Genomic DNA, 25,144 nt, shown 5'->3' with positions numbered 1-25,144 from the left:
AGGTGACTTTTTTGGTGCTATGTTACAGAATCAGGAGTGGTGTAATTTTACATTCATAAGATACATGTACGAATAAGATCATGTTGTCATTATACTCAAATTTCCACATTTGTACATGAATTGGCTACATTGATTGGCATCGGCATAGTAATATTAATTTAAGGTTTTAATGCCATTTAACAGTATCATGGCCTTTGCCTACCGAACTTAGGGGAAAAGAAAAGAGGGAACATAGAAGCAAATGAAGAAGGGACGGGTTGATGGTTTAGGTGGCTGGGACAAGCAATATGTCCATTATCGGGTTTATTTAGTCTTGGTTGTTTTGGCTTTTTCCGAACTGTAACCTAACTACAGTCGGGGATTTCTTGATACTGGCTGCTGCCTTCATGTGGAGAGCCATCTTTGGAAGCAAATTTGATGGGTCATTTTTCGTGACAGGAAGTATTGCTTCAGGAGCCCTAGCTTTTTTAGCTTCCTTCGTAAAGAAAATTATTCTGTTGCAGGTGTAGTCTGCTTGGGGGCATTCCACCCAGCGAGCATCCACCAACCCCAGTCATAATTCAGAGGTGTAATTGTATGAATTTAAAAATTCTGTCACTAAGGTCAAATTGTCACATTGGTAGTTTTAGGGTTAATGCTGGGATTCTAAACCACTTATAAATGTAAATGAACATCCATATATTCGTAAGCTTGTGGGTGTTGGTAGTTTCCCACCCAATAAGGACAATGCACATTTCTCATATCAAAGGCATTTTTAGAGTATTTCCAGGGAGGGGAGGGGTAGTAAATCACTTTACCACTGTGCTCCAAAATGTAAAGTTGTGAACTAACAATCCATCTGTAGGCTGCGCTGTCAATAAGTCAGTTGCGTGTCCCTGTTACCCATTGCATCCTGGTCTCTGGAATTCAGCTAGACCCTACACCTCATCCTATTTTATGGGCAACATCTCATGATCAAGATGCCCTTGCTACAATCAAAAAAATCTACCTAAATGTTTTCCTGGTTTCTAGGAACTAGATCTCAGCTATACAAAAGACCTGAAATTAAAATAAATAAATTAAACAAAAATTCAAAAAAGCGGCATTTAGAAAAGTGACAAGAAACTCAATGTCTGCCCCACTGATAGTACACTTAGTACAAAATAATATTTCCGCTCCTTTAAAGTTATACGACTTGCTGTTTTCATACTGACAGACCCACGAGGAAGCTGTTAACCTCCAAACCCTTATTCAGGTGAGTTACGCCTCAGGCACTCAAATAAACGCTGTATGGTAGTGATACATGAGGCACTGGGGAAAGTTTGCACTTAGCTGTGAACGCCTCAATCGTTTTCTCTCCTTTGTTGCGGTTGCATTGTAATGGCTTCCTAGTAAGAGAACCACTGCAGGAATTAATTTGTGCCTTCTCTCCTTCCTGTTGTGTACTGTCGCTCCCAGAACCTCGGGATGCATTTAGCTCTCCAAAGAACCGGCTCGTTATCCACCACGCTGAATGGATTTTCAAGACCGCATTAGTGAGATGTCAGCATATGGCTTTTTAGATAAAGAACTCTTTGAAGCTGGGGCATTTCTGCCACACTGAACTGTTGACACGTCTATTACCTACCCAGTTAAAGCCTCTTCCTGATATGGGCATTTAGGAATATATACCCCCATACGTTAAGCGGCATAGTGGCGTTTAACGTCTTTAATATCTCCTGCCACAATCAGCCATGCCGCCATTTTAAATAGGTTTCTGATGTCACGGCTGCTATTTTAAATGTTTCTGAAGGAGAAAAAAAAGTTTCTTTACTTTTATATAAAAATATGTGTTTTAAAGACTCAATACAATTAACAGTTAGTGCAAAGTGACCTGATTACAAAAAAATGGCCTCTTTTAGTACATTTCCATATCATTATTGCTCTGCAATGTTCACTGCATCTTTAAAATACTTATTTTAACGCGGGACTTGGTATGCCCAGTGGACGCACGAGTAGGTTTAATTTGTGCCATAGGTGCAGTGTCATGGGGCCGGGAGCGTGAGAGGCTAATTCCCAATTCGTGTTTTTCACTATCCTTCTTTCTTAGATTAGGCACCAGTAAACCATTTCTGTGCCAGTGTTGGTTTGGGTTTTGGTCCAATTGCCCAAGATAGGGGAAAATTGAAGCAGAAGAGACGCCTTAGCTTAGGCCTCAGAGAGATGGTAGAGCGCGAATTGGTGCAAGATGGAGGCCCATGTTTTCAAAAAGGGGCAGAGGGAACTGCCCACTTCGCTAGGTAGTCGCTCTCATTAGTGAAGCAGGTCCAGTGGCACTAGGGCCCTAGAGTGCAAAGTGCCCACTAAGTCACAGTTATGATGGCCTTACTTTATAGAAGAGGCATGGAGGTTCATTTTCCTTGATTGCATTATTTTGAGGGCAATGTGGTGGGCAATACTTGGGAGCTAATTTTATTCTGAAAGGGACAGCTAATCTGTTTCAAGATTAAAGTGATGGCCTGGCATGGTGGGAATGGGGTGAAAGAGCCAGAGGACACTGCTTGCTACTCAGGGCCACAGATGTCATTAGTGCAGCAGGTGTAGGTGTATTGGGTCCTAGGAGTCTATGGGGCTGACAACACACCACTTATGGGGAGTAGTGTTTTTTGGTCAATTTCCGTTGTTGATTGATATATTTACTCTTTTATACGTCTCATATTTAAGGTGGATTATGAGCTATAGAAAAAAGTACCCCATAAATGATAAGCTCGTCCCTTGCACTCATTTCCAACCCTTCCACTCCCCACCCCAATGAAATACAGCCATCAAGTTTTGGACGGGGGGCCGACTTGAACATATTTTGCTTAGGGTGGTAGCAAAAACGTTTGAAGACCTCTGTGCTAACTCCAGCTCATATGTTTTTGTTAGAACTGGGGTCCCTGGTCGTCAGAGTATGCACCACATACAAGCTGGAACCACCACTCTAGTAAGGGTAAGTTAGATACACACTAAAATATAACCTGTGCCCCCCTCTGGTAGCCTGGGGCAGAGCAGTGAAGCCTATCTTAAGAGGCAATGTATAAAGTATATGTGCTACACACACACACACATAGTAACACAATGAATGCACCATAAACATACTCCAATCAGGGTTAGAACAAGAGATAATATTGTTATCAGTAAACAAAACTAAATTGACAAAATTCCAATACGTAGAACCAGAGGTATACACTGTTAATGATTAAATGGAAATATAGAGCTTAGAGTCATAAAGTGCCAACCAAGGACATCTGATAGGGCTAGAACACGGGGTACATCCAAAGTAGTTCAGGCCGACTGCGATGGAGGGCAGGCCTGCTGCGGGATGCACGCAGGTCCTGCTGAAAAAGTAGCTTGGATGAATGAAGCATCAATGTCAAAGACTCGATGCGAGGAGTCCAGAAGGTGCTGCATCATCGTCAATCCTGTAGATGGAGGCGATGTGTCAGATCCGATCTGCGCAGTGTTGGAGGCTTCGTTGACGAACCCATTTATGATGTAAGCAATGCATCATCGTCGAGCTGTGCTGTCTGTCGTCATTGAGTAGCAAAGTTTATCGAAGTGATGTCATCGATCAGCTCCTGCGACGGCGTTGAAGGGCAATGCATTGGTTACGATCTTTGCAAAGCTGTCACTGAACTAATTTTGATAGTTCTGCACAGCAGAAGCTCACTTTCAATGGCCCAGGAATGCATGGGTACCACTTACCAAGGCAGAACTCACAGAGGGCACAGTCCATGTACTTTTGCAAGGTTGCATAGAAAGTCTTTGATTGCCCTGAGACTTCAGAACAGGGAGCAAGCCAGCAAACTCTGAGAGTCACTCTGGGTTCAATTGGAATGGGTCCAGTCCTTGTCCTAGCAGGGCAGAGATCAGCAGGCAGCAAAGCAGGAAAGCAGCTCTTCCAGAGCAGCAGTCAAGCAAAGTGGCAATCCTTGGAGCACAGCAGTCTCTACTCCAGATAGAGTTCTTCACTGGTCCAGTAGTGTACTGTTTTAGTCTTGTCAGACTCCCAGTACGTATACCCAAATGTGCCTTTGGAGTGGGGGTGACTTCAAAGCAGGCCCTTGAAGTGCACAGGTCCCCTTTCATCCCAGCCCTGTCTGCCAGGCTATCTGTAGAGAGTAATCAGCCCTTTGTGTGGAACATAGGACACTGATTATTCTGGTATACTTGTCAGCTCTCCTCACTCTTCCTGCCCAGGAATGGCTATCAGAATGTAGATGAATGCAGATGAGTTGTCTGTCACACCCACTCTTCCTGTGGCTGTCTAGAGGGAATGCACAAAATGTAGCTGTCAGACGTCCCAATGAATGTATGGAGATAGGCTGCAAGGCCAACAAAGCAGTAAGAGCAGGCAAATGTCCTCTTTCTAACAGTTGAGCAACTAGAGGGCTTTTGGCCCATAATTAGTAAGGCTAGGCCAATGAAATATCCAAGAACAACACATATGGCAGTACTGATATCAAATAACACTCTTACTTCATGATCACACCACTCATTTGATCTGACCAAATATTTAATTATTTTGATATTTGGTATTGTATTTTCAAAACATTTTTTTAACAATTATCCAAATAGTGATACTCATTGGTTGAGACAACCTTTTTGTTCTCAACATTGTACACCATAGAGACACAAAAACATGAAAACAAACATTACAATCTTTTCTCTAAAGTGATCAAAGCTTTTAACAATGCTAACATGTATGACATATGTGTTGTTCTTAGACTTTCTAAAAGTGGCACTTTTAAAATAGTAATGTTAAATCCAAATTTGACACTCAAGAGGAGTTGTCATTGCCATTCCAAAGATATGAAGCATGATGCAGCTACACCTTTCTAATCAGAAATTACAGTTTAAAAGTGTTTTAAGGAATTCCCAATGCTAGCCTATGAGAAGAGTAGGTTTCACAGTAGTGAAAAATGAATTTAGCTGTTTGTCACTACCCGGACATATAAAACTTAAATGTAAATATCTTACCTTTTAGTTACATAGCACCCTGCCCTTAGAGTTACCTAGGACCTATCTTAGGCATGACTTCTGTGTAATATAAAAGGGGAGTTTAATGCTTGGCAAGTGGTTTTAAATGCCAAGTCGAAGTGGCAGTAAATTGTACACACAGGCCTTGCAATGGCTACTTATGTGGGTAGCACAACCAGTGCTGCAGGCCCACTAGTAGCATTTAGATTACAGGCCCTGGATATATGGTATACCTCTTTACAAGGAACTTACAAGTAAAGTAAATATGGCAATCATGTATACACCAATGTCCCCATGTTTGGGGAAGAAGCACATGCACTTTAGCACTGGTTAGCAGTGATAGCACCCACGGACCATGCACGCAACCTGGGCTTCATCCTGGACTCCTCCCTCTTGATGACCAAACAAGTTAACGCCGTCTCATCCTCATGCTACAACACTCTGCGAATGCTCTGAAAAATCTTCCGATGGATCCCCACCGAAACCAGAAGAACAGTCACCCAGGCCCTTGTCACCAGCCGACTGGACTACGGGAACACCCTATACGCAGGAACCTCCGCCAAACTTCAGACTCGGCTCCAGCGCATACAAAACGCCTCCGCACGTCTAATACTCAACATTCCTCGTCACAGCCACATATCCACCCACCTAAGAAACCTCCACTGGCTCCCCGTCAACAAGAGGATCAGTTCAGACTGCTCACCCACGCACACAAAGTGCTCCACAACATGGGCCCCGACTACCTCAACAGCCGACTCTCGTTCTACACTCCCACTCGCCAGCTTCGCTCCACCAGCCTCGCCCTCGCCACCGTCCCACGAATTCGCAGAACCACCTCCGGAGGAAGATCATTCTCCTACCTGGCAGCGAATACCTGGAACTCCCTCCCCACTCACCTACGACTGACCCAGGACCATCTCAGCTTCAGGAAGCACCTCAAGACCTGGCTCTTCGAGCAGTAGCAGCGCCCCTCCCCCCCATAGCGCCTTGAGACCCTCACGGGTGTGTAGCATGCTTTATAAATGCATTGATTGATTGATTGATAGCAGTGGTTAAGTGCTCAGAGTCCTAAGGCCAACAAAGAGATACAGCTAAAAGTGGAGGTAAACTGAAAAAAACGTTTGGAGGTAGACCACCCTAAGGATGTCAGTTCTAACAATGTTTAACAGCTTTGTCTTTATAAGTACCCTTGATTGTTTTTGTTAACAAAGAACCTAATCATTCCTTGTTCACAACAAGGAACAGTGCCCTTGTTAGTAGTTCTAAAAAAAAGGACTTCTGATGTTCACATGGAACATTCACTGACAATGTTTGCAAAGCATATACATTTGAGTTGTACAGAATGTCAAATATTCCATTGGGTTTTTCTTTTTTGTCGAAGGGTAACTAAATTTCAGACATTTGTATTGATTCTTGTATGACACCTCTATATTTGATCCCTTACAAAAGTCTTCCCCATCTTCAGTTTCTCACATCAACTAGGATTTCCAGTTGTTCTTTTTGTGATATCTCCTCAACATTTGCTAATAATCAACAAATCTTCGGGATTTAAAAATAATATTTTTACTGGATCTACGAGTAGCCTGTCTACAGCTGTGTTTTTTTTAGGTTTGTTAAGATCTTTTTCACTCAGTGATCTTGATAGCGTTGTATCAGAGTTTATTGTGAAGCTGTTTGCCAAATGGAATTTGTAAAATATTTTTTTGCTCAAAACCATTTTGTTTTACCCTTCCTGGAATTTAAATGTATTTTACACTGCTGGTCGGCGTGTCTCACTTTATGTGCTGCTGGTTCACAGGCGAATAGTTTTGTTCTGCTTGAAAGGCACTTGTGGGCAATACGTTTCTCTATCAAGTTTCAAGTTTATTTCACGTTTATTCGGACCGTTGGTCCACAAACAATACATGTCGATAAAAGGTTCTTCCAGCAAGTTAAACAAAGCAATTCATTAGCACACATAAAACCTCCTAAAACATATTTAATCTAAAAACCCACAATTAAATGATCTAAAAATAGCTATTTGTTAAAACTCGTTAAAAAGATATAAAACTGCCTTCACTTTTTGCATATATTTCCCCATAGCCACAGCAATATCTAAGTGGGCCATTTCTGTCATCAGTGTCACAGCCTGGGTCCTATCAGAGAAGAGTCGCAGCAGCGTGAAACCACTGTTCTTTTCATTACTTTGTATAGCGATGAGTCATGACCTTGTAGGTTGAGTCTGTTTTCCCCCCCACCTGCATGATTCTGTTCTTCCCCACCTTCAAATGTGATTGGTGTTTTGGAACTGTTTCAATTTCTTGACCTTTCTCACCATGTTTTGGTCCAGGAGCTTGAGAGGGTGCATCTCATAGTGTTTAGTTCTCCTCTTATAAATAACTAGTACCACTGATATTGGTTTATATTTTAAGCTACCATGGGCCAGATGTATCAAAGGGTTTAACACATTCTGTGACTATGGGAAAGTCCTTTGGTACATATGGCCTCATGTTCTTTATCCGAGCAGGATTGAGTAGTTTTACAATTCATATAGTCTCATCAAAAGCCTCTGAGAGCTTCTCTCTAGGGCAGATGAATGCTGGACTGGAGTGTTGAAGCTGTTTATCAAGTGCGATTGCTTATTGCAAACATTCTCATTAACATGTTAATGTGTCTGAAGTTATGAGAAGGCTGTTGTGTTTGGTCGATGAGTGTGAGTTACGTGCAGTCTTCATGGAGAATTGAAATGATAGGTCATAATATCTAAAGAAGCTTAATGTAGTGTGATAGTCTAAAATGTTAAAGGGTAGTGGTCTGCCTGTTGACTATACAAGATATTCGGTAGCTGAAATGTTGCAAGTGAAGATATGAAAGATCTGTCTCTACACTGGTGTTCTTTTTAGAAGTTTTCTAGTCTAGGAACACCCTGTTTATTGATGGAGTTGGATGATTCTCCTTGTTTTAAAACAGCTGGTCGCAATATTTGTTTGCACGAGGCTGAAAGGATTATATTCTAGCCATGCGATCCAGTAAGGTTCTAGTACCGGAATTGTTAAAACCCAGTAAAGACTCAAAGGAAAGACTGTGACTGACCGGTATATGTATAGGTATAGATCCTCTGTTGTGACTATCTAGTAAACAGGTTGAATCCATTGATTGCTCCTTCTCAGTCAGGTTTGTTATGATTGGAACCCCACAACTGTAGAACAGGTAGATGATCATTTAGCTTTTCATGAATAGCTTATTTTACTCTCTAGAAACAGCAAGGCGAGTCAGTTCTCATCTATTGCTGTTTGGTGTAAAACATATTTGAATGATGGATTAGTGGAGGTAAATGAAATCTCAATAGGCTGTTTATAGGAATTGGTAAATGTAAGTACGGCATTGTAGTAACATCACTACAGTAATGAGCTGGCATGTTATGTTCTGCCATATCCAGTATTATGTGGTCTTCAACTGGATCAACTTAAATTTTTTTAGCACTGTGTACCATATTGAGTTTTGCTATTTTTATTCAAATAATTCTCTTGATCACTTCTCTAGGTCATTGCATATTTGTAAGGTATCGCCTTGTGTGCCCTCAGACACAGGTTTTTCTGTTGTCCCTGTAATTGCAGTGAAGCCAGGGTGCAGATAAAAAGAATCAGTTCACCACTTATAAAACCCATCGGGACGACAGTAGAAGTAAAAACCAATAGCAGGCTCAAAGTCAGTGGCTGGAGAAGCCACATTAATTCCTGAAACAAGCTAATGGTTGGGACTGACTTCTGGGGCCAGCCCTATCAAGTTTGGATATTTTTAAGATGGTGAAAGCCTTCAGCCACACTAAACCTCGGCTCTGTAGGCTGGGGGTATGGGTGGGGAATGTACGATTGTAATCCTGTTATCCTCCCAGAGCTAACATTAACATCCAGTTTAAATGAGCCACTGTACCCCCAATAAACTCAGAGTCAGACCTCTCAACAATCAGACAGTGAATATACAAGAATAGTCTTAGCCTCCTGTTTCCCCAGTGTTACATGTAAACCCAGCAGTCCTGTCATGCAGGATTTCGCACTCCAGTAGGGTTTAACTCTGTGTTGTTAAAAATGATGCTCACAGCCCCTGCCCTGCTTGTTCTGTAAGGTTCAGAGGAGTCGCCTCTGCTCATTCAGTTCAACCTATTGTTTTCTCTGGAAGCCATTTCACTTTCACACCTATTTAAATGCTAACCCATGGCTGGGAGAAGTTTTGATAGCAAATGCAGATTACCCTCTAGGAACTTCAGACAGGAAAGTTAACTTTCTAAAAGTTACTTTTTCGTAATATTTATTTAAAATCATACTTCACCATTGAAGCCAAATTTTTTAATAACTCTTAATATTGTTGTTTAATTATTTTTCTAGCTAGTCCCATTTCCAATAATGAGATACAGTATTAGGATGTTAATCTGTATTCTGTTTTTCTACATAGGAAAGCTAGGCCTGCCACAGTGGACAACAGTATTTGAGTGCTAGTCACTGTAGAACATGTTAACATTACATTTCTTCATTTCCTACTTTTAAATACTATGCACCCTGCCTTGGGGGGCTGCAAGGCATACATAAGGGTGATTTGGAAATATTTAAAACAAAGGTTTTTACCTTTTGAAAACAGTTATTTGGTAGGGCAAACTGCAGTGTTTAAACTTCCCCAGTTAGAATATAATGGTAGTCCTGAACCTGTGATTTACACTATCGCTGTTGTGGACGCTTAAGCACACAAAAGAAGATGAGAGGAATGCTTGCAATAAATCTAACCACTGGCTGTTGCTCGGGTAGCGCCTCAACCCATCGTTCTTATGCCCACCATGCCACCTCAGTTTGGACACAGCCATATCAAATGAGTCTTGACCCTGCTCCAATCTGAACAGTCCTGACTTAACTGCCAGGCCAGGTCCTCCCTGAACTGAAACACAAGGAACCCATGATCATTTTCGCTCTGCATATAGCTGGGACCAAACTGAGGTGGCATGGTGGGCCAAAGAATGATGGATTGTAATACTACCCGAGTGATTCACAGCAGTTAGAATTGTTGCAAGTATCCTACCATCACCTTTTGTCTGTTTGATATACTGCCCTATGTGGCCAAGGGTCTGACCAGCCGTGGGTCCCTTGTTCACTGTGCCACTGGAAGCAAGATACACCCAACCGAAGAGCACCAGTCAAGGTCAAACTGGTTGTTGGTCGCTTGTGTTTCGGGTCAGGGAGGACCTGGCTTCCCTTTTTGGGCTGGACTGTTCCTATAGGAGCAGAGTCAAGACTGATTTGCTTATGACTGAGTTGGGGGCAAAGGAACGATGGGTTGGAATGCCACTCGAGCGATTAGACTTGTTGCAAGCATTTTCCCATCACCTTTTGAGTGTTTACAGTAGTCGATGGCACAATAGATGCTACAGCCCATTAGTGACATATAACTTGAAGCCCTGGTTGTATTTTGTACCATATACTAGGGACCTATAGGTAAGTTAAATATACCGATCAGGAATATGCCAATTTCGCTATGTTTAAAGGGAGCAAAGAGACAGGCGACCACTGGCAATAATATAGAGTCCAGCAAAAGGTGAAAAATCTGAGGTGACCATGCTGAAATTGTGGGTTTCATACAGTACACTGTTCTAATTGTTTTTCCATAGTACAATGCATTAGGATGCATATGGTCCCTTTCCACACATAAATATAGAATAGATTAGAGGAGGGTGGGTTTACAACCAAAATTACTTCTAGAGTGCTCTAGGCAGGTGAGGATCTGTAGCACCCTGTCAATTCTTTTCTTACGTAATAGTGAGATATCTATCAGCCGTTTATCTCAATACAAAAAAAGTTGGCTTATGGTTTGTTGTAAATGTTTTCCATTTGTCACCTTGTTTTCAATGTTTATATAAAATCTCTGGCAGACTAAGTATTCAAATTTCCATTTCACATGTATAATGATGACACTTAGGTTCTCCATACCTTGGAGGAGAAACTGGTTGAGATGCCAGTCGACCATGTTTCCCTAAGATCCGCTTCTGGTTGAACCAAAATGAGCTAACCTTGAATAAATCAAAAGGGTCAATTCTTATAATTAATCATTCTCTAAACATCTGTGCACTTGCTTTTTGCCAGATGTAATGGGGCTGTGACGGGTTCCATGCAATTTGACATTGTTTGTTGTTATGGACCTCTTTTCCAGACAAGAGAGGAGTATGGTCTCAGGACTTTGTTTTCTTCAACAGAGGTGATTGAGGCAGCTATTGAAATTGTTTCCCTACTCATAAAAGTGATCATTGTAAACACTTTTCCTTTTGTAATCCTGTTGAAATTGCTCTCCTTCACCTTGAAAAAAGAGTTCAGGGTGAGGTGGCTCTCCTAGTGAAAATTCACCAGTATGGTTCCATCACACTAGTGCTCTTTTTCCAGGATACTACTACAGCAGGGTGTAGTTAGTGAGTGTACTCCCCTCAAGGCCGATGATTCTGGTGTCCCTGGATCCCTCTTTCACCCTTTTCTTTAGGCTCCCTTGGAGCGAGGAGAGAGTGGAGGAGATAGGCACTGACTGTGCTCCTCCTGATGGCCTCTTTTCCTTTGCTTCCATGTCCATAATATAGTTCACATGCAGTGGTAGTGCTTCCCTGACTTGCATGGGGCCACACCCTCATGCAAATGTTATAATGCCCTCCTAAGATAGCACCAGCGCTATTGGTATTACACAAGCGCAAGCGGCCATTTCTGTAATACTACAGTGCCATAGGGGTGGAGAAAAGGCGCACACATGCCCATTGCACCCCTGGGGCACTGTATGTAATATGGCCCCTAGCTCCTAACCTGTGGCTTGAATAACTGTTGTGTATTTGGTCCAATGGTTGCCGGCCAAGAAACCTTAGTAACCTGCCTCTACCAGCCTGTCAGTTCAAAATCTTGGCATTTGCTTTGATAGTACCTTCTTTCTTTCGGCCCGAACAGCAAAGTCACAACCTCTTGTCTTTTTTATTTTGGAACTCTAAGTTAAATCACTCCTTTCCTTCCCTCTAAGGCTTATCAAGTAGTAGTCCAAGCTATGATTTTTATATCATCTGGACTGAAGTAATTCACTTTATTTAGGACCTCACGTCTGATCCTTCATTCATTTACAATGTATTCAAAACATAGCCATGTGGTTGGTATGCTGACTGCCACAGCATGCACTCACTTGCCTACTATTATCAACTTTACACTGGCTACCAGTCACAAACGACATTATTTCCAATACCTTTAGCCTGGTGCATCATAACTTCACAAAAGTGTTTCAAGTCAAAAATTACCTGAAGTCACACTGGTCCAGTTTATTTACAAGATCGTTATGTTCCTGAATTCTGAGTCGATCTTATAGAGCTACCTCCTACCTATGCCCAAATGTTCTTAAATTCAAGAAAGAGATGGAGCACCAGGTGCAGCCAGGGCAGGTAAGAGCAGAGGGTCGGTGGGGCCGGGTTGGGGGGGATTCAACAGACAACCACGAGGGAAAATTACATAAATTATTATTTTTCCTTTGTCGTCTGTCGAAATCCCCCTCCCCCCCACTCAGCTCCACCGATCTTACCTGAACCGGCCGGTACTGTGGAGCACTTGCTTCTATTCCTATCTTGGAGCCAAGCTCTGGAATAACCTGCCAGTTCAGTGCCTAATTTGTAAAAGATTAAATCTCGTGCTCAAAGTTTTGCTCAGAAGTCCGTGGCCTGCGCTATTGAAGGTCAGGGTGCGGAATATCAAGGCTACCTAATTGTGATTCCACCTCATGCCTTTTTAATCCACCACCAGCTTTCCCTGCCTCGTTATCTCACTCTTACAGGTTCTTTTTCATCCCTGCTTTCTCACTTTGTCACTGTTTTCTGTCTTTCTCTTCTTCCTTCTTTCTCCTTCTTTCTCCTCTTTTGTGTTTTTTTTTCTATTTCTCTGGATCAAAATCTGTTGAGGGAAAATAAATGCCGGTCCCCAAAAATGAGCGTTGATGTGCCCCATCTGCACCCAACTGCTCAAATTAAGCACTGATCCAGGCACTTGACACCAAACCAGAAGTGTTCACATTCCATAAGTCACTTATTGACCTTGGTATTTCAATCTTCTATTTCTCAACCTTTTTGACTGCCTTTATCAAATCACCCGAATTTCCCCATTTATCTCCAGTATACACTTTCTGGGTAAAAGCTTCATTCATTACAAATATATTATGAAAAGTAATAATCCTAAAATACCAACATCAGTGTTATGCCACATAAAAAAAAAATCTTTAAGCAGGTAGCAAAAAAGTACAGACTGACAGTGTGATTCCTTTAAAATTCACATAAGAATATTTGACATTGAATTCCACGATTTTTTAAAATGAAAATGATATCTATGTACATTGTAAAACCTTTTCAAGACGAAAAGTGAAGTGATAATGACCATTTGATTGCCAGTGTTTCTGTAGTACCATGTAATCCCTCAGTGTGCCATCACTTTTCAGCATTTCTCCGAATCTAAAACATTGCAAGAACATTTCGAGAAGAGGTTAGGTAACCTTTTTCAACTGTGCTTGCTGAAAAACCTTCTTAACATTTCTGGTGGCTATCAAGGTCTCATGAGCAAATATCACTTCAATTAGAAACTTAGCAATTCAATACCTTACAAATGATAAAGCAATGGCTCAGTGGTGCTGTAATCACCCTACAGAACTCTCTTACCTTTTGGCTGAGAAACCAGCCCAATTTCCTCTAGTTCTGGATAGATAGCATCCTCATATATTCTTTTCGATTATCACCCAGATTAAACTGGTATTTTTTAAATGTTGCAGTAACAGTTTCTTGTGCTTTGCAAAACATCCACAGATGGATAAAAGTATGAAGAAACAATTATTCATAAAAGTATGAAGAAACAATTCACTGTACAGCTAAATAGTTTGCCCATTTGTCGAATGCCTGAAGTGTGTATTCATCATTGGAATGTTCACCCTGCATAATAATGATATTTTATTATCCGGCTCATATTGAACTTCATTTATCTCCAAAAACATTCTCTGCATTTCAAATTCTAGCATCAAACATAGGAAATATACCTATGAATATCAAAATTGTTAAATTTTCTGGTTAGTGTATAAAATAAATCCTGTATAAAGAAGCACAATGCATGGCACTATCTTTATTTAACAACATTTTATTGTGTTTTATTGATTTTTAACACAATAAAAGGACATGCCCGTGAGTACAATAAAAAAGCATATCTATTAACTTGATGCAATATGTGTGTATATTGGGCAATTCTCACCACAGTTCCCTTCTTGCTTCATATCTGTAAAGAGACGAACAGTAATTCTAGCTTTCCCTATTCCCTATTCACTGAAGCGGGGATGGAACTGTGGTGAGAATCCAGCTGACAGTGTTTTAAAAAATGAAGCGCAGGCTCCCGTGCTTTGTTAATTATCAGCCCCTGGGTGGGCTAGGTCCCCGGGGCATTATACAAAAAAGGAGGGGGTACACGGGTCCCCCTCCTGGCGCTTATGTCCTGTAACCACCACCTCCTCGGGGCCTCTTTAAAACATTACTGACAGGCCTCCCCCGCTGCCTCAGGTACTACCACCTCCCCAGGCATTATTTCTTTTTAAATGGAGGGGCTTCACGGATTCCCCCCACCCTGAGGGCCACCACCTCTCCGGGGGTTGCTAAATTAATGCCAGGGATGCATGGACCCTGAGAAAATGTTAACAACTTAAAATGTGTAAAATCAATTCCACTTATGATGGTACAAGTGTTTGAATGTATTTGTATTATTATTGTTTGCCAAATAACAAACCGAAACGAAAGTTGTTGCAAGAAACAATATGTAAATAGTGACTAAAACTACCTCTCCCATGATGCATCATAATGTGCTAATGGGATTCGTGGTATAAACATGTGAAAGTTTAGTAGGACAAATGTTCAACACTGTGACCAAGACTGGCTAGTCGAAACGCATAGGTGTAGTTGGAGCAGGCAATGGCCTAAAATAAATCTTTATTACAAACTTAATCTGGGAGAGTGAAGCGTACATTGTTTTGGTGGTGGGTATATGTATATGTATATATATGTATGTGTATATGTATGTATATATATTCACTGAAAAACCATAGGTTTCACACATGTTGTAGTTAGCTGGACATTTCACTCATACAAAACCCTTGAAATTCCCCCGTTATAGTTAGTTCAGCTAACTATAACTCGCGCGGCCCGCAATGCACTGCTGATGATATCACATATTACATCACTCATGATATGGTCAGTGACATTACTCATGACATCACTGATGACATCTCAAATGACATCACTGATGCCATCACTGATGACATCATCCAGTGAATGTGTGTCTTTCTGAAAAATAAATATTTTTTATATATGTATATCTAAAGGTCGATGGAATAATAAATGGGTAAATAAGTGTTTAAATGGATGTTTTTCTGTAAAAATGGTTGCATGACTGACTTATTAAGTGTATCTTAGTGAATCCATGTATTAGCGAGCAATGTTTAAATATGTAAATATCTGTATCAGTGTCTCACTTTGTCTATAAGTGGCTGCATGGGATGGTGATTAGCTACATGAGTGTCTATATGGGTTATTAGTTGGTTTTTGGAGTATCAGTATGAGTGTCTGTATGGTTCGGTGGGGAGTATTACTTAGCGCATAGATGCATGAATGAGTGACTCACTGTATATGTTTTGAAGACAGCATGTGTGCAGGACTGTATGGGTGGATGAGTGTGTGTATGGATGTGATAGTGAGTGAATGACTGTCTCAATAGTATCTTTATGAGTAATTATGAGTTTCAGCAGCACTGAAAAATCAACACGAACGGCACCATGTAGTGTGAAAGTGCGTGCATTCGTTAAAGTTCATTTTGCTGCCACTTGAGTAGAAAATCTGTTCAGGCAGCAACAAATCTACTTGAGAAGCAGCCCTCTGACTGTGACTGGCCACATTAGAAAATGTCACAAGGGGACGCCAGATCTCGCTTGCAATTCTGGAGCCTTGTGGGAAACAATTCCGTCAAGCAGCGATTGGCAGAATTTGTCCATTACTCTGCGTTACACGAGTTATGTGGAGTTGCAAAATTCTGCCAATTTCACCCATAGTTAATTTGCCCCCTCAATACAGTAAACTCTCTAAGGTTTCTGAGATAGCCCAAATCCTTAAAGTATTGTTTTACCAATTTAAGGACAACTTCAAACTTCAGTCTCTTCTGGTTCCAGTTTTCCTTTTAGTCTACCTTAGCAGAAATGCGTTTCCCTCTAATAAAATCCTCTATTTGATGTTTTGGCTCCTCATCATGTCCTTTAGAAGGGAATGATCGAAGAACCACAGGCGCCTTATACTTGAGAGATGTACAAATGTATAGTCTCATGTTACCAATGCATGATTAGAGACTGGCTGCTGCTGCTGTTGGTAGTACACGTTGTACTCCGTATGGTAGAGTTTTTTCAACATGGCTGAGGACGATCATGTGAATTTACAGAAAGAAAATATGCGCTCATTTTAGCTTCTGTAGTACTTTCCATTACCTCTATGAGAAAATAATGAGATAAAACAGTTTTCTATCAAACATGGTTCATCAATCTCGTGCTTTTTCTGGGAACGCCCCCACGATCTGGAACTCTCTCCCCAAAGATCTTCGATGCAACCCCTCCTACCCTCTCTTCAAAAAAAGACTGAAACTATTCCTTCACAACAAATATTGGGGAACCTAACTTCACTGATGTCTGACTCTCTACACTCCTTGCTCCCTGATTCTCGCCTCCTCCTCAACCCCTTCCCCGCCTCTCATTCTGGCTCTCCCCTTTTCTTCACTCCCTTCTCCCTCTGAACTTCAACACCTCCCCCCCTATTGATCTCCATCACCCCTAAACACCCAGCACATTCTATTACCCTATTTTATGTAACTCATGTTTCAATGCACACTGTTGTACTTTATTGTAATTGTTTTACCTATCTTGTAAAGCGCTCTGATACCCCCGGGTCCAGTAGCGCTATATAAAACCTTGGAAATAAATAAATAAATAATATCACTTTTCCTAAAATCATTATTGTACCATCAAAAAAATGATTTATATTGTTGGTAAAATCTTATATCACCCTTAATATGTGCTCCTTTTTCTGTCCCCCAAAAACAAGGTTTCACTACAATACATTTTAGTGGGGTCCATCTCAGGATCTTGTAATGGATGTCACAACATATTGTCAATGTTGTGGCCGCCAATCAAAAGGGGGGCTCTTTTCGGACCCCCTCTAATGCCCTTTGGAGTCAGAGTGTGCTCACTCTGCCTCATAATATTTTTTATTTTTATTTTCAGGACACAGGGAATATATCCTAGAGTCCCGTACTGGCTGCCACAACATTTTGTTCAGGTTGTTGCTAACCAATCAGGATTGACAAGTCCCCTTTACAGTGGCTAATCAGAGCACGTCTTAACACCAACTGTCCGCATATTACTTTAATTTTAATGCTAATTTCTTGAAATCGTCTGAACAGATATACACCGAATCTTAAAAAGTACGCTTTTTGAATGAAGAACTAACTTTCTGACAAATCTAGTGTAATCCTGTTCAGCCATTTATTCCTGTATGACTACTTGAAATTCCTGTGGTAATTTACCTGGGTAAAACACGTTTTGGGACGCCCACCCCTTTTTGTTGCCTCTTACATGACAAATCATCCTGAAACTTTCTAGGAAGGAGCTGAGGAGGAGGAGCATTTGTTTGGAAAGATTTGTGAAGATTTGTTAAACTGCGCCAAAATTATTAGCAAAACTAGCCAGTCTAAAGGGCAAACATATTATCTAGCCTTTCATGAGACCTTCGTTGGATCTATGAACTCACTATTTCTGACTTTTCAAGGGTACCTTGAACCCAGAAATGTGGAGTACCTTCTACAAATAGATAAATCTAATGAAATCATTCCCCAAAATCATTCATTTTACTTCTTCAGTACCCTAATTTTTTGTATAGGAGTTTATATGATGGTGTAAAAAAAGAGAGCGGTGACAGGGGTCATTCTTGTCTTGTTCTTCCGTGTAATCTAAATACATACATCCTATCACTTTTCACACTCTCCCTAGCCCTTGATGTTGTATAACTACCTCTGCATTATGGGGCCTATACTGATTTTTATCTAAAACATACTTCAAGAAGGTTCAGTCAACTCTATCAAATACATTTTGAGCACCTACGACAACCATCATCATGGAGATCTTCCATCTAATGGAAGTCCACAAAAGGCAACACCCTTCTCATATCATCAAACGCCTGCCTATTTTGCATTAAACCTTATTGATCTGCATCATCCCAGAAGAGCATAAAATTCTGCAAACTGTTTGCCAGAACTTTAATGTAGGTCTTGTTATGGCATTCTGATTGTATGTTTCGCCTTGTGCCACTTTTAGAGGAATGTGTTGTATACCTGGCTCTTTCCTTTTTCTGAGTTCACCATGGATCTGGCAGAGTCCATCACAGTGGATATCCACTGTCATTCCCTAGCTTTACGTAGCCTGTTGGCAAAAGCATTCTAGCCTTAGTTGCTATTTAATAGAAGCATTCTTTGAGCCTCAAAAGAGACCTCTAAGGCAGTGCAGCTACACACGGGTCAATGTGTCCCCTAAATCTAGTAAACTCTTTAAGGTCTCTGAGAGAGCCCAAATCCTTAAAGGATTGTTCCACCAATTTAAACTCAGCTTCCAACTTCTTCTTGTCTAATTCCAGTTCCCCTTTTAGGCTACATTGGCAGAAATGTGTTTCTGTCTAAAAATTATACAGAATGCATCCCAGGGCTTTTCTCTTGATGTTTCCGCATTGTAAATTATTGAAAGAATCCCCCATTTTATTTTTTAGCTCCGATCAAAACACCACAAGTGTTTTCTTCTTGGAGAGATGTAGGAATGCATAGTTTCATGTTACCAGTGCATGATTAGAGATCGTGATGAGACCTAAACCTGCTCAGGCTTTCTTATTAATACTGAGTAAACATAAAGATGATAGGTGGAATGCTTGCAGATAGTTAGAGCTACTAATAGTTGCCTGGGCAACATTCCTTTGTGTTTCACCCACTATGCCACCCCAAGCATAGCCTAGCTATCCCCAAGTTGTCATTGGGCCTGCTCCTGTCAAAGCAGCCTAGCCCAAACTGCCAATTCAAGTCCATTCTGGTGGGGAATGCAAGCAATCCCAGACCAGTTTCAAACTACTTATGCCTTGTCAGTAAGCTATATCTTCATCCCTGAGGCACACTGAACATAGGGTCAAAAGGTGGTGGATATTTGGCATCCTCATTCTCTTGGCATTGGCTGAGACACTTTTATATTATTACCTTACTCTGAATGTTTGTTTGGAAACAATGAGGGAACACAGTGGGTGTTTCTTATCGGAATTTAGGATAACTATAGCCTTTTTTGTTATTGTACTCTTGTGACACCCTTAAATGAATGTCCTAGTTCAGGATAGAAAGCAGCTATTTGGAATGTTTGCTTTTCATTGCTCCAAAGTTCTATTAATATTTTATGAATGAGAAAGGTGTTATAAATTGAATTGCTCACTTATAGAAGGTAACTAATTCTGACTGACCACAGAAGTGGTCAGAAAAGCAAAGAGGGTATTTGGAGTAACTTTTTCATAAAGCTGACTAATCTTTACAGAAATTGTGATATTCAAGGTGCATCATTTGATAGTTTAACTGCCCAGTTTAGAATCCGGTCCAATTGCTAACTCATCCGACTGTGATTTGGTATCCTCCAGGTTTCTGTACCTAATTTCTAAATGCAAATTGCTTTCTCCACAACTACAAACACTGGTCATGGAGATTCTGATGATGGGTGACTTCACTTTGTGGTTTGACATACTAGATTCGAAACAAGCATCTAACTTCTTCAAAAATATGAGGTCTCAGTACCACTGTCCTGTACTATAACAGCAGAGGAGTTTGAAGCCTTGCCCAGTTCCATTAGAACCAATTTTCGTTACACTACTGACTATGCAACCTTCCTGGAAAACCTCTTTTATAAATACATCAACTGTCCCTGGGCAAGCTTGCACCTCTTACAATCAGAATCTCTTGAATCTTCCTCAAAGTTCACACTCCTATTTTTCCTTCTATTCAAAATGTAGTTGTGCTTTCTGGCACAACTCTTTAACCAATACAAAGTGAATATTGAGCTGTACAATGACAACGCTCGAATCAAATTACACCTGGAAAATGGATCATTTAACCAGAATAGCATGATAACATGATTCCTCTTTAGGAAAGAGGGCTTGGTGAGCATAACTGGAGTGCAGGTTAAGTTAATAACTCTTGAAGAGTAACCTCTTATTCCTTACCTTCTTCCTGTTCATTGAACTTGGACCCCCCTTCTATGCAACAACAGAGTGAAGAAAATGGGAATCTTGTTAGACTTTTAGCTCTGATTCATTCATCAAGTGAAGGTGATGGCGACAAGCTTTGAAAGCTTCTACATGATCTGAATCATCCAATGGGTAGAGCTGACAAGCCGGTAATGGCACAACTTGATTATCACAATATCATACATACTGCACTCCAGCAAAAAGCATTATTAGATTACAAACAGTTCTGAAACCAGGATGCCAGGCCTAGACTTAATCTTCAGAGGACAGACTAAATCAAGTCTGCCATAGAAGCACTCCAGTGTGATTAGGGATCTCTACAATGTTCAAACACTGTACTCAGGAAATTATCCTAGGTACCTGCAGATATTGATATCTTCTATGACCTTCGCAAAAGCTTAAGGTTGTCAACTGCCCAGCTGACCCCCAAAGAGCCTTCAAATGATGAGAAATGGGGTTAAAACTCATGGAGTCCAAAGATCAAGGTTTTGGAATGTACTGGGTCCAAACCAGATTGAAGAACCAGATTACATATGTTTTACTACTTTACTTCCTCAACTAAAACTAAACTTGTCATGCATTTTCAGATTGCAATGAAAATATCAGTCAGGGTCTTCTCTCATTGTATGTAATTTAACTGGGTGCTGTTTACGTGCCCTGTTTGCTATTTCGGTCTTGTGCTCTAAAGTAACAAGTAACTTAGCGCTTTACTAAAATCCACAAATAAACATGTTATTTATGATTTAATTATATACCACAATAGATTCTGTTAGCATGCATTTTTCGTAAATCGGAGTTGAGGTCACTCATTCTCAGAATTGTTTTTGCGTTTATTTTTAGGTTTCCACTTCAGGTTGCTGGGACAGCTGAAAACTGCCTTCTTACTGTGTATCCACACTTGGCACTTCACCGCACAGATGAACAAGTCATCCTAAAAAGTGGTAGGTCGCACAGGAATTTTTTTTCTCATTTTGCTGCTTCTGAAAACATTCTCAAGTGTAGTTTATCACAGCTGTTGATCTGCCTAGCATATGCAGTCATACCTAAGACCCAGTGAATTAGTGGCAGGGTCAACATGAGATAGAATGAAGCCTAGTCGTAAACGGAGACTCGATGGAGCTAGAACCTTGTTCTGGAGGAGTCCATGCAAAGAGCGCCCACTGGTTTGCCATGTTTAGAATCTATTGTAGGAGAGCATTTGTAGTGCATCTTTTATAACTAATTGAGATATATATAAAGGACTGTTGGTATATCTATAGGCAGTGCTTGATTAGTAAAATATTAAGTGCTTGTGCCCAAAATTATGCTCAGAAGCCCGTGGCCGGTGCTACGAATATCAGGATGCAGAGTATCAAGGCAGCTTCGTGCCTGATTTAGATCTTGGCGGACATTTTACTCCGTCACAACGTCACAATTATATCCTATGGGAGTGGGGAGGAAGGGTTCACGAAGGCTAGGGGGCGGGAAGGGTGTGAGGGTCACAGAGGGCAGGGGGTAAAAATATAAAATGTAGCAATTTTTTGATAGAAATGTAGAGGATCAATAAATGATATTTCTTTTTTTACTTTTATCCTTAAATGACTTCTAGACCATTAAAGATTATTTTCTGTAATTTGAACAGTTTTAATAATAGACTGAAGTGCTGCTCTATGTTGGCCTGTTTAAGACCTTCCAGGCCCATAAAATCTTTTTACAGGAGACTCATTACAAGGAGGACGTGCCTAGGGATAAACCCCTTGCTTTTGTTCAATATGAATTCTTTGCCTCTGCAAGTGCGGCTATTAGAGGGGTAGCCATTTTGGTTACTAAAAAGATACAGGGGGATATTATAATGGTTCAGAAGGACAATAACGCAAGATGGATCTCGCTGCAAATGAAGGTCTGCAACCAAATATTTAATTTGGTTCATTTTTATAGCCCAATAGAAGACTAACCAGATTCGCTCCAGTAATTATATGACTTTGCCACTGCTCAAGTAGGTTATTTGGTCATTGAGGGGGACTTTAATATGTTAATTAGTCCAGCTATTGACTCGTCGTGACCCCAGAAATCTCAGTCTAAACCTAAATCCATCAGGCTATGTCAAGATTTGATACATGACTTGAGATTGGTTGACTGCTGGCGTGACAAATTCCTCCAAGAGAGGAAGTTTAACTGCCACTCAAAGAGATATCATTCGTCCTCACAAATTGACTTTTTTCTTGTCTCACATGCTCTCTTAAGCACCAAATCTGAGATTATTGAAAATCCTTTTTCTGACCATGCATTCATTTTGATTCAATTTTCAATTCAAACTCTAGCTCGAAACCTTAGATGGTCATTGGATAAGTCTCTTTTAGTTGACGAGAAATGGGTGGCAAGTACGGGTTTGCTTCTAGAGGATTTCTGAAAATGTAATAGAAACACAGCTCCGTTTTTTGCAGGTTTGGCGTCTTTGAAAGCTTTTTTTGAGGGAAAGTATTTAATTATATTGCATTCAAGAGTAGCAAAGAGAAGGAAGAAAAGTCGCAGCTTGAGAATACGTTTTCTAATTTGATGGCTCAATATTTAGCAGCACCCTTCAGGGAAAATAAAATGAAGCTGCTTTAGTCTAATCATAATTTACAAGATTTTTTTGCTTCCAAAGAAATCCTGGCGCATGACGCAGTTCTACAGAAAAGATACGAAGAGAATGAGCATATAGGCAAATATCTAGCATGGTCGGCAAAACGTAAGGTTAATCAGAATACTATTAAAAAAGATAAAGGACCCAGTTACTGGTAGATCTACTTCCCATCCCCAGGAAATTTCGGCCATCTTTTTGGAACACTATACGAAGCTTTATTCTGATCCTCACAACAGCTCAGTAGAGGCAGTGGATACCTGGCTTAACGGTATTAACTACCCTTTATTGTCCCAGGTAAATAAAGATAGCTTAATCTCAGAATATACAGCAGAAGAAATAAAAAACGGTGTGATGTCTTCACCCTCTGCGAAAGCATGTGGATGCTATGGGATCCCTACAGAGTTCTATATGCTTTTTTTTGCCTCAGCTCAGCCCTGTTTTGAAGCTTTTATTTAATGGAATCTTGGAAGGCAAAGCGGTTTCAGCTTCATTCACGCAAGCTGTGGTAGTTAGCTTTGTTAAAAAAGGCAAAGCAGAGGAGGAGGTTAATTCTTATCGACCAATAAGTCTGCTAAACAACAACTATAAGATTTTTCCAAAGATTCCGGTGAATCGTTTATCTCAAGGTTCTACTTTTCTTGTATATCACGACCAGGGTGGGTTTATCCCAGGTAGACTTTTAGCTACTAAAACTCACTATTTGTGCCAGTCGATTGATTATTTTAACACCAACAGGACGAAGGCAGTCATTATGATGTTGGACGCAGGGAAAGCTTTCGACAGAGTTCAGTGGAACGTTCTCTTTGCAATTTTAAGTAGATTGGCGCTTCCATCTGAACTCTGTCAAGCGATTAGAAACCTATATCTAGGTGCTCAGGCATCCATAATGATAAAAGGCAATAGACCGGGCACGATCTCCATCAGCCGGGGGATGCTGCAAGACTGCCTCCTTTCTCCAATATTGTTTTCCTTTTTTTGGAGCTGCTAGCCAATGCACTAAGGCAGATCGCTCTATTTTACCCCGATCCTAGGTGCTGCTAAATTGAAGCTGTTCGCCGATGATATGGCTTTATATTTGGCAGCCGATGAACATAATATCAGACTTGCTTTGGCTAAAATAAGCAAATTCACAGTTATTGGGGACTATAAAATGAATCAAGCAAACTCAGAGGCACTTCTTTTTAACTGTTCACCAGCAGCCTTACCTCTTTCGATGCAGGGACGATATCTTAGATCCCACTCTATAAGGTATCTGGGAATTTGTTTCTCATCGTACTTGGAAGATCTGCTTTCGCTCAACTATATCCTACATTTAATAAAATGTGAATCTTGCTTTCTCAATGGAAGGATCTCCCTCTGAAAATTATGGCCATAGTAGCTCTTAATAAAATGAATATACTCACTTGTTCTTATTCTTATTTTCTAATTTGATGGTTAGAGTACCTCAATCCTTTTTTGAGCAAATTAATTCAGAATTGAGATCTTTTATTTGGCTGGGTAAAAAACCTAGATTAAAAATAGAAACCTTGCAACTAGAAGTTATAGATGGAGGTCTTACGTTTCCCAATTTACGATTATACTACCAAGCTTCACTGATCAACTGGTTAAATTATAACAGCTTGGAAGAAATGTTTTCTGCAAATTTTTGTCTTGAGTTAATGCTGGGGGAAATGGAGATTGCTTTAGCACATTTTCTATGAATTCCTAAGCTTCCAGAGAGATCAGGATACAAATTTCCCAAAATAGTGGCTTCTCAATTCCAGAGGATTTGGGAGACATTTGATATTCCTGGGTTACACCCGCAATTGAGATTAGTGGAATGCCTTCTCTTGGGACTACACGTGTCCACTCGGACTTGTGATCTCTGGGCTAAATTTGGATTCTCCAAGCTTCAGGACTTTTTTTTAAATAGTAGATTTAGCACCTGGCAGGAAACTAGGTCACTGAATAGTAATATAAAGACGTCTCTTTTTTTTGCCACTTCCAAATAAATAAGTTCTGCTTGGGATTGAGGAACTTGGATAATTCCAAAGGGTTATTATTAAGTAAGGCTCATTTTATACTGAAAACTCTGGCAATTGGCAATTGGTACAAACTGCTCAAATCTACCTAGAACGATCAAATAGTCCTAACCCATTTGGATTTTTTTTTCAATTAATTGACTGCCGTCTTTACCTCCAGCAATGGCACATTTTTAATAAAATGAGCTG

At 40.5% G+C, this 25,144-nt stretch overlaps 1 protein-coding gene across 1 annotated transcript in view; it reads left to right on the top strand.

The window, feature by feature from the left end:
• The window catches only part of CFAP47 (cilia and flagella associated protein 47), a 2,858,849-nt gene that overhangs the window by 495,041 nt on the left and 2,338,664 nt on the right, over window positions 1-25,144 (top strand). Inside the window, exon 27 of the mRNA XM_078657910.1 lies at window positions 21,170-21,270. Coding sequence (XP_078514036.1) covers window positions 21,170-21,270 — 101 coding nt within the window. The remainder of the gene's footprint in view (window positions 1-21,169; window positions 21,271-25,144) is intronic.

Source organism: Lissotriton helveticus, chromosome 8 (genome assembly GCF_964261635.1).
Source record: "Lissotriton helveticus chromosome 8, aLisHel1.1, whole genome shotgun sequence".
Classification (NCBI taxonomy): Eukaryota; Metazoa; Chordata; class Amphibia; order Caudata; family Salamandridae; genus Lissotriton; species Lissotriton helveticus.
Note: the sequence above shows the minus strand (reverse complement) of the source record. Positions and strands in the feature narration are given on the sequence as shown.